At 33.4% G+C, this 11,381-nt stretch overlaps 1 protein-coding gene across 1 annotated transcript in view; it reads right to left on the bottom strand.

Annotated features, from left to right (window-relative positions):
• Positions 1 to 5,265: 5,265 nt before the first annotated feature.
• Positions 5,266 to 11,381, bottom strand: part of LOC145666434 (uncharacterized) — a 29,650-nt gene continuing 23,534 nt past the window's right edge. The window contains exon 5 of the mRNA XM_081733661.1: positions 5,266 to 9,261. Coding sequence (XP_081589787.1) covers positions 9,037 to 9,261 — 225 coding nt within the window. The 3' untranslated portion in view covers positions 5,266 to 9,036. The remainder of the gene's footprint in view (positions 9,262 to 11,381) is intronic.

Below are 11,381 nucleotides of genomic sequence, written 5' to 3'. Positions count from 1 at the left end.
GGAGTTCAGCAAGTCCCGGCTGCTAAAAGTCCCATGTGGTGGCTGGCCTTGAACTTCGCACTTTTTTATGCTGCACTACAGATGACTTGTTATGACTTCCTATTTTTTATTATATTCTCCGGAATGAATGAATAACAGTTTAAATCTTACAAATAAGAATTTTTTAAAAAAGGTAATTGTCCATCTCTTCTAATTCGTTTACCAAACTTGAGCTCCTCCTTGGCTAAGCGGTTAGCGTACGCGCCTTTGGCGCGGGAGACCCGGGTTCGATTCCCGGCGGGAGCTCATGTGGTTCGGATTCCACGTTAATCAGTAGGTCCACGTCTCATATAGCCTCGCTGCTGAACGGGACGATAAACTCAAAAGCAATCAAGCAATCGTTTACCAAACTTGAAATGTGTAATATAATAGATTAGTAATTTAATGTTTTAAACTAATAAGTAAAAATATATACATGTGAATGAAGAAAAGATAACCAACATTTCTAACTACGGAACCAACGAAATCTTGTGAATATGATAATATTGAAGTTTGAGACGTTAATACATTATTTAAAGATAGATTAATTGATAGATAAACCGAAATTTGAGACGTTAATAGATTATTTGAAGATAGATAGACTGATAGATAGATAAATTTAAGTTTGAGACGTTGATACAGATTATTTAAAGATGGATTGATTGATAGATTGATAAACTGAAGTTTAAGACGTTGCTAGATCATTTAAAGATAGATAGACTGATAGATAGATAAACTGAAGTTTGAGACGTTGATAGATTATTTAAAGATGGATTGACTGATAGATAGATAAACAACATAGATAGATTATTTAAAGATAGATTGATTCATAGATAGATAAACTGAAGTTTGAGAGGTTCATAGATTATTTAAAGATGGATTGACTGATAGATAAACAAACTGAAGTTTGAGACGTTGATAGATTAAGTGCATTTTCAAATTCTAGATAAGACGAGAATCATGGCAATTTTCGTCTCTTTTTCGAGACAAGAATAGAGACGACATGAAAAGTCCCGATCAAAAGTTCTCGTCTCGATTCTCGAAAAAAAATTATGTTAATTTTTTAAAATCAAAAATTACTACATAGACTAGATTTAACATGAAAATGCTACTTTTTATTTCGAAGGTCATCAAATATATAAGAAACAGAAGAAATAAGAATTTTCGGAATGATCCAAAAATGGATCAAAAGATTGCGTTCTTGCCTAATAATTAGTTTTTGGATCACGAGTCACACAATTTTTGAACGGCCCCTAAATCGAGTTTTCGTATTTTTTACGGATCAAGCACAACATACAGGGTTAACTGATAGTTTGGGTTTGGTTACACTACATATAGTTCTCTAAATATAAGGCATATAAAAAAAATTGATTGAATGAAATATATTGGATTTTTTGGATCAGGGCCTACAAAATTTTTCGAACTGCCCCTAAATGAAGTTTTCGTATTTTTCACGGAATAAGCACATCATAATGAGTTAAGTGATAATTTGGGTTGGGTTACACTACATCACAATTACTACATAGGTAATTGTTTTGCCTGTTGTGTATGTACACTGTGTTTCTTTCTCTCCCCTAGATGACTGACTATACTACTTAATCTGCAATTAGCCGCTTCTTCAATTCTGAAATACGACTGTAATCATTACATGTAGCTACATTACGTCTGTACCACGAGTATGTATGAATTTTTAGTAGATATAGAATGACATTTTGTCGCTAGGGTATTAACAAAATGGTCTTAGCGTCTGTGTTGGAATATTAAGTTATCACCTAGCGAGCCAGATAAATATGCCTTATATTCTTATGCGAAATTTTCTATTTTGGTGAACTTTTCTATATTTTATTTGGCTTGTAAAAAAATGCATATAACCAAGGAAAATCGACTACCTTCTGATAAACAGAATAGCTACTTCATCTGTCCGAAAACTGTTTTTGATAAGAAATGTTTTGTTTTCACCTATGCATAAAAATGTTATATGTAATATTAGCATTTAGCACTGAACCAGTTTATAAAATAAGACCGCCACAGAGAGAATCATGCATGTCTGTGTGTTCTTAGCATGTCATCTGTTGAGTTGCTTTGAAGGTTATTCTAAGTTCACATATGATGAGGAGGGCCATAAATGAAGAATGTGTGTGTGCTGACACAGTGCTGACTGATTCAATTCATAAAGCTTAGCTGGATTACTCTATATAATCATCATGCACCTGTGGTCCATAAGCTTTTACAAGCTGCGTTATTTTTTTCCAGCGCGGAATCAAATTCTTTGCCACTTGACGTCATTCGAAACACAATGGGTTAGCTAAGTTGCTTTTTTTTTTGTGAGGGCAATATATGGCAGTGTTTCATAAAATGTATGTTTCGGCACATTACTGAGACTCTATGCTGTCTAAATATTTAAATGTTTTTATTTCTTTTTATCCGGGTCTACTAATATCGATTCTGATATTTTCATTAAATTCCAACCAATTATTTCTTTTCTCACCATCAAATAAAATTATTTCCTCCTATTCGTCCTTCGTCCTTGAATTTAAAGATTACTATCTCCTTGCTTATTTTTATCTGACACCTTTCTTTTTTTTTTCACTCAAATTTGCTAGTTACTGGTACTGAACAAGTTCGACTTCCAATTTGTTGTTTTTTTTTTTTTTTAAGTCTCATCCCCCTAAAATGATTCTATAGAATATCAGACCATGAAAAAAATTAGCTCTATTAAATAATATCAATTGGTGCCCCATGCGACCTCAGGTTTTGAATGCATTTACAATATACAATATTTGGCAGAGGTTCCAAGTAAGTTTCGAACGGCTAAAGAGAATGATACCATATGTTGGATAGGGGGTAATGAAGGTAGAACCGCATCTATTAGTGTAATACGTAGTGTCATCATGGAGACCAACTTGAAGTCCGCCCATCTTGGATTCAGGTCCAATTTTTTTAATAGGAAGGGGGCCATGCGACATAACTTAAGGTAGATTTTTATCATAAATAGACATTTGACATTTCCAGCTTCTCTATAAATATTTAATAATCATTACATTCTTAGGCCCTCCTGTTTATTAACTATATATATTCTGTAGGCGTATTTTTTTTTTTTTTTAATTTCCACTCCGTATATAAATCATGTACTCTACTTTTGGAATGCCATATTTTCACTGTACATTTTAAGATTTTTCTGAGGGGAGTGATTAGCATCATTTTATGTCTTATATAAGAACTCCCAATAAATAGTAATGTAGAGGTTTTTTTCATTTTTTTCGATAAAATCATTACAATTCGTGCTACCAACTTTAAATTTTATATTTTTTTAATCCCAGTTCGACAAAATTAAGATATTTTCTGTTTCATAGAAGTTCGCTGACGACATAGGTAGAACTACAGTATAATATCACTACCAAAAAGTCTACTCGACCTTTTAATATATAATGAAATTCTTATAATTTATAGACATAAAAGAACATTAATTTAATAAGTTGATTTCTCGATAAATTGAAAATTTATCCCGACTCCCGGATATTTAGCACTTCAATTCAGTATATTTTTTTAAATGTAAAAGTAATCAATGAAGAGAAGGGAATGATATACTTTAAGACAGTTCAATGGACTAATCAAAAAGTGTAAGAGATCGCTTGATTCTGAATAAATACCATAATTCTTTTTGCAATTCAATTTATCTCGATACGTATAAACTGAGAAAAACGTACCGTACGATAATTTTTTTCTCACTTTAAAGAAATTTATACCACTCACTCTTTACTTTCATTAGATATGACGCATTCCTCTTCAACAAAGATCAGCAACCAATTTGGGACTTAGTCACTGTTCTGTTAAAATGATAACCAATTAAGGTAAAGCGGAACTTTGGGCGAAAACGGATAAACCTCATTTGGAGAGAGGAAGGGAACAACTGTAGAGCAAAAGAAATTATTTGCTTTTTAAATAATATGGGTGGTTCTGTGGATAAGTATTTCTCTATCTTTCCAGTATTTCCACCTTTAGACTAGCCACATATTGATCAGAGGATAGGACAGGCAAGCAAAGTCTGCCTCTGTGAACAATGGAAAAAAGCCTTTGCCTCATAATCAGCCGAGCATGTGTTACATAAAGGTCTTACTAACTTTGTGCTTAAAAGACACATGGTCAAAGCACTCAGGTCTTACCTTTATACGTACTTTGGGCCTCATTCTCTGAATCCTCTCTTGCTCCCTTGGCCCCTCTCTCTCCACCTTCCCTCCTGCTTAACTCTGCCTCGACTTGGCTCTTCTGTTCTCTGGTCAATATGCATATAGCCTTACTACTGGCTGGTACAGTAAAACTTGTCTTCAACGTACCTTTTATTATACGGAAACTTGTGTTGAAAGGAAATATTTCACGATCCCATGAATTTACTAGCGAAAATTGTGTTAAATTCCATTCATTAAACGAAAACTGTATTACGCGGACAACGGAAATCAAAATAAGCTCTTAACGGAAAATTTCAAGTTCAGGAGTGTAGCATTTAGAAAGTTCTTAGACATCCTATGAGAGGTTAGATATATTTTTAGTAAAACAGACAGTGATGTGCAAATCGAACAAACACATGTTTTTATTGAAAATTATACGAGAAGACAGAAAGGAAAAGAGGAGGTAGAGGAAGAAGAGAAAAAGAGCATTGGGTTGGAAGAAGAGTGTAGGTTTAAGACTTATCAAGATTCTGTTAAAAAGTTTAAAGGAACTACAATATTTGCCTTACGTCGAAATGATACTAATATACTTAGTGTGGTTTCTCAGGCTAAGGTCTTTGTGTAAAGTTGAGCAAACAAGCAGCGATGTGTATAGAAAACCTTCCTTGACTACTGGAAAAATTAAGTTAACGTGTGTACAGTATTTTTCTGTTCCTTATAAGTTTTGCGTATATTAATTCATAGTAGAAATAAATACTAGAAATTGACTAAGATATGTACAGCATCTTATTTTATCTGAGTATGTTCATTATATGCATATATACATATATTTGCATAGGTCTGCCTTCGTTAACCTGAAAAAAATCTTAACGGAAACTTTTGCGAGTTCCGTTCCATTCCGCTAAAGACAGGTTTTACTGTATATCATAATCACGAACATATAACTTCATAAGGACACATCGTTTAACAACAACAGAAAAATATAAACCATTCTGTTATATTACAATTTTATTTATTTTTTCTATGAAAATAAAAAAAAATGAAATAACATTTCAAATTACAAAATAAAAAGCAGTATACATAATGAAAAGGACATAGCCAAGAAATTGTACATATAAAATAAAGTGGATCCTTTCATCTTTCATAATTTAGTGTGACCGAAATAAACTGTTTTGTTTTTGGAAGACCGACACGACGACAAGTATAAAAACAATACAATAATGTTTCATAGCAAAACTTAAGAATAAATGTATTACTTATTCTGCTTAAAAAACTTAGATTTATTTGAAATGTATAATCCTGTTTCAATAGTTATATATATATAAACTGGCCACACATATCTCTATCAAAAGCATTGAATTTTTGTTCATTGATACAATTAGTTTATATTCTTTGGGGCTACTCAGATCTTTATTTCAAGCCAAAGTATTCAGTTAGTCTACTTAGGTTAAACATATGACCGAAGAAACGGTGTGCCAGATTTAAAAAAAAAAAAAAAAAAAAGACAAGAGTACATATTTTAGACTATAGGAACAACATAAGTCCTTTAAAGTAATTTCCGAGACGGAAAGTAATTAATACCACACTGCAAAAGAAATAAATCAATGCTTGGACATTTCTTAAGAAGCAGAGTTATGTCATTGTTTAACATATTCACAAATGACCTGAAGTAAACAAGAAGTGCCTTATGCAGAATCGTTTTGAAGTATGATTAGCGTCATACTAAAGCCCTGACTACTGCAGGAAACATGTTAGTCGAACTATTTAGTATGGCACTAATCACGCGTCAAAATAACTCTCCATAAGGCCCAAAATGTCTAGGAGGGCATCCTAACTGTTGTTAATAGGAACTGCTCTAAAACTGTTCAAAATGCACTTGAATTTCTGTGACCAATGAGCATACCGGCACAAACAACTTGTAAATATGCAATAGTTTAATCAAGGAAGAAAAATCAAGAAAACAAATTGTGTAGTTTTGGAATTGGCACAGTTCCATACGTGCCATATATATATGAACATTACTTTAGAAGATGGAGGAGTTTCTGAGATACCTAAGAAAAACTTGAAGAAACTACCTTTAAAACCCTCTTTCACTGACCGCCGACCCTACACCCTCGGAACTTTTAGTACGTCGTTCAGAATACTTCCCCCACAACTGTGCCAAATTCCGAAACTACGCGATTTATTTTCTTTAATCAGCGACTTCTTGACTGGATTATAAAGGGCAATGTGTAAAGTGCCCTAGCTGTTTAAAAGTTGGTGAAATTCCCATTAACAAGTGACTGATTTTTTTAAAAAGGTGAAAAATATGTTTTCTTTTCGACTAATAACGAAATCTCAAGTACGATAAGAAATATCTATACCTAATATTTGTACTTTTAACAAAGATTAAAAGTTTGTATATTCAACTCAGAAAAAAATAATAATACTTTCATAGGAAAGACATCTTTGAAAATGACCTAACAACTATTTAATAAATAATTATGTAAAATAAATATAAGTATATATATCCTAACAACAATATAAAAAATACTTACATTAAGTAATAATTATTTCAAATACTGTACGTAGTTTTAGCCTCCTCTGCTATTGTATTTACAACAAACTTATTGTCTGAATTAAGTTCTGTATTTCTTTTTATAAATGTTCAGATTTTTAACCACTGAGAAAATATAATCATAAGTCATCTTCATAAGGCTTTCACATAACGTTGACACTATACATACAGCGTAGTACGTTAGTCATAATAATTGCGTAATAACATTTACTCGCAATGTTTGCAATTAGTAATTCTTATCTCGCAAATGGTCTTCTCATTTCATCATACGATTTTTTTTTCAGTATTAAGAAAAGGCTCTTACATCTCTTGATGTATATTAACAATCATCAATTACATTCAACATTACGAGATTACAAATGTAATAGATACTCATATATATTTAACGTATACTATAGTCTATATCTAATTAGACAGCTTAATTATTCCAAACTTACATTTAATACTCCGCTGTTCTCACGAATGTTGTTATACACTTAATTCATCTATTCAGCCAGTATTTTTTTTATAATTTACTTGGCAACTGCGACAACTATAGCACATTAATAATACATACAATTAGATTATAATTTCACGATAATCTGTTTTAGATATACGAGTATTAAAGCTTATTGCTAATTGTTTCGTGCTACAAACAGTCCAGTAGATTGTTTTCCAGTGCGTTATTGTTAATAAACTGACGTTACGATTGTCAGATAGAATTTTTATATTTGTGGATCAACATAATTATTTGTTAAACCAAAACTCAACAAACAGACAAACTTTTTTTGAACTAAACTGATTCAGTTTATGTAATAAAATAACTATATATTGGTTTTATAGAATTCAATGTAATCTATATTTCTTGTTACACTTTGAGAGGTAGATTTTCTTTTTTATACAAGAATTCGAAAATTTGTCATCGTTAACAATGAAGATAACTTTTTGGTTTGAGTACAAAATCCCTTTCAACACTGAGGCTACAGAAGAGATGGACCTACAGCTTAACGTGGGATCCGAAACACGAACTCCCACCGGAAATCAAGTCCGGGTCTCCCGTCTCAAACTTATCCACGGGAGATCGTCAATAAATGGTTTATGCTCTCATCTTTTCTGGATTACCTATAATCATCATTATGTTCTTTCAGTTAATGCACATGACTAGAATCATAAATACTAGAACATAACTTGGAATAATGGTAATATTATTTCCATCTTATATTATGGTAATTTCTGTTGCACAACTCTCCAAATATTTTTTAAAACATCATCTCAGTAGTAATAAAATAATATATAAATTCACTTTAATTTTGATATTTTTAAAAAGAACCATCAGAACGTATCTTTTAAAACTGTTAATCTCAAGCCTTTAACAGGTAACATTTTATATAAACATATCTATAAGCATACAGTATGTATCCTAATTCGTAATTTAACCAGTATTCAATTACTATTTGTGAAAATTTCGAAAATAGTGGAAAGGTTAGTGTAACCTAGAATGCATTATGTTTAATCAGTCTTCTATCTGAAAATTTACCTGAATATGTAACATTATTGTCACAGAGTTACCTTGTTTCAGTCTTGTTCGAACATCTAAGCAACGAGGAACTTTCCTTAAATGATTTCTGATCAGCACTTATTACAGGATGTTGCAAGTTTGAAAGCTGGAAACCTATTAAGTATTACAATGTGTGTTCAAAGTTTTATGTATAACCATGAATTGTTACAGATTTTCTAATATAAGTTCCACTGTAAAAGGCACTACTAGCTATTGCACAAATCACATCATTAAGGAACATTTATAGTTTAGGAACTTATATAAATTTGCAACATCTTTTTCTTCTTTCTCTTCTTTTTTTCTGTAAATTCTAGTTTCCCTGAGTGAAGTGGTTTACAACCTGAAGCATATGCAGTATAGTGCAACACACAAACCGCAATAAAAAAAAATGTAGTATAGTTTACAGGACAGTTACTTGGGAATATTTAAATGCAATAAAAATGCACTCAATCTTTCCAAGATTGATACCATGAAAGCATACAGGAGAATCGAAGCCAAAAGAAGTTTGGAGAAAAAATTGCACGTTCGGTTCACGTTCCGCTTCGATTCGCCACATTGAGGCAAACTCTAATAACCGACGTAATACACTAATATTGGTAGTAATTCATTGAACTTCGGCAGCTATTCTAGCTTATTCGGGAGACAGTCGCTCCTGTCATATTCACGTTTTGGATTTGATCCAAGTGAATGCAATCCTTAATTCTTTCGAAGATTTCTTCTTTCGTGGTGCAATTCGCTGATCTCTAATCTTTTTTCTTTTATCTGCTTTTCATCTTGCGTCGCCTACCTTTATTTTGTTGTTTCCAGTGAGTCAGTTTAGTGAGAATTTCCACCCACTCTTCCAGAAATGCATCGTATTGCAAAAGAACCATATAGTCCACAGTATCCCTCGTCGTTTCATCAACGCGAGAATGAACATCCAAACACCGTTTAGGTCGCTTCTTGTGTCTTTTTCCAAACGCAACATATGCTTCACACATTAGCTGCAAGGAAGAAAAGATGAAAGTAATTAAATGAAAATGTTTATGAGGTTAAAACTACAAAAAATAAACACAATGAGTTAAAGAGCAATATAGACTTTCAATAAGTATTTGGACACTCCATGACATGAAGTACATGTATTTGAACTCGTATGGGCGTCATGTGGTGAAGCGTCCGTTGATATTTCTGGAAGCGATAACCAGTTGTGAAGAAACTGATGACTTGTGGAGCAGAGCAGTTGATCTTGGTTCGATAAGGACGCAACCGTTGAATATCACCCTAATGCATTGTCTACCCAGGCAATAGTATCTAAGCTAAATAGCTAATCGTAACATTCATCTTGCATAAGGGAAAGGTAGAAAGAACACCAAACGTCTCGACTGACCGAAAATGCTTACCTAAAGAGATCCCAGAATCATAAAACTGCCAAACAGAACTAAACAGAGCGTAAGCATGGATCACCACATTGAGGTAAACTCATGGAATTGCGTTAAATCTACTGTAATACTCTAAACAATGAAGTGTTTCCAACATTGTGGTGTCTCTACAGAACGAACTCCTGTTCTTGAATGAGGATGCCACATGTCATGTGATGTGAAGAGAACAATGTTCAATGACTGTACAGGTGCCTGTCATTAATCATATAGAACACCTTTGGAACAAGTTGAACTGACGAGTGAGGTCTCGGGAAGAAGGCCAACTTCCTTTGTTCACCTGTTCGAGACTTCAAGAGGTATGGCGAAGCAACATGAAGGATGTTCTTTATAACCTAATTATGTTGCAGGTAAACAGATTTTTCAAATGAATGATTTCGCGTTAGACAACTTTATCCTTTTATTATGTTTCGTGTACCAAGGACAAACTTAGTCTTTTATTTTATTTTATTTATCCTAAGTGTTACGGATGACCGTAGTCATTCATTCTGTAAAGTACTAGGTTATCATAATTAAAGTATCGCTGTTCAGAGAAGTCTGGAGATATAACCGGCGGACGGGATGCAACCAAACTTTGTAGGAATATATTTTGGAACATAAAGAAGCGATTGGTATGGTTAAGAAATTTAGTTCAAATACTTACCACCAGGGAAAATGGGGCCCTTCCAGGAAAACGTTGTGGTATGAAGGAACAACAGAACTATTAATGAAAATGATAAGAAATGACGTAATTATCTCTCTCACGGTTCTCATGGCATTGATTAGTAGCGATTTTAATACTCCGTGGCCTAGTGGCTGCGTCGCGTGTTATGGGTGAGATAATTTGGATTTTGTACTGGAGACACTGGTAGTTTGAGAGATCCACTGAATGATGTCACTGACTTTTGTGTAGCCAAAACACTACACTACTGACGCTTAGTAGCATTGGAGTTCGTAATGCCGAAACACATGTACGCGTAAGCACTGACTCGTCGTCTAAGGGGGTTCGTCGTGGTACATGGTTGACCTACGTGTCATTGGCCTAGGTCCGGGTTTGATTCCGGTGTGAGCTTATGTGATCCGGAGCCAATAAGGCTGTAGGTCCACACCTCATATAGCGTTGTTGCTAAAAAGGTATACTAAATTCGAATCCTACTAATCATCGTTCAAGACCAGTAGTTCCTAATCATTATCCAGATACAGATTAAACCATGAGTTCAGTGTTTTCCTATTATGAGTGCTTTCACATGCACAGCTGTGTCGTTACTTATTAGTAAATTGCTTGCTTCCACATTTTGGCCTTCAATTTCCTTTTTTGCTTATTTTTTTCTTCTTACCCTCACTCATAACACGCTGGTAGCCACTAGATGACGGTGTATTAAAATCACTACTAATCAAAGCCATGATATCCGCAGGGGAGGTAATTACGTACTTTTTTTTATCATTTTGCACTAACAGTGTTGTTTTCCCTCCAAACCGCACTTATTCTACTTAGCGTTACCCAGCGCCACAATTTTTGCTAGTGTTAAGATCTTAAACTAATTTTATTTATCATACCAATAGCTTCTACATGTACCCTAATATATTATTATTAAGGTTATTTTTAACGTCCAAAGAGTTTGTGTCTAACATGGTAGATGGCACAACCGTCACCAATGTTAACATATACAACTAATAAAATTAAAACAATCAAAAATAAAATGAATAAT

Source organism: Thermobia domestica, chromosome 1, assembly GCF_964235325.1.
Source record: "Thermobia domestica chromosome 1, izTheDome1.hap1.1, whole genome shotgun sequence".
NCBI lineage: Eukaryota > Metazoa > Arthropoda > Insecta > Zygentoma > Lepismatidae > Thermobia > Thermobia domestica.
This window is presented reverse-complemented; position numbering and strand designations above follow the sequence as displayed.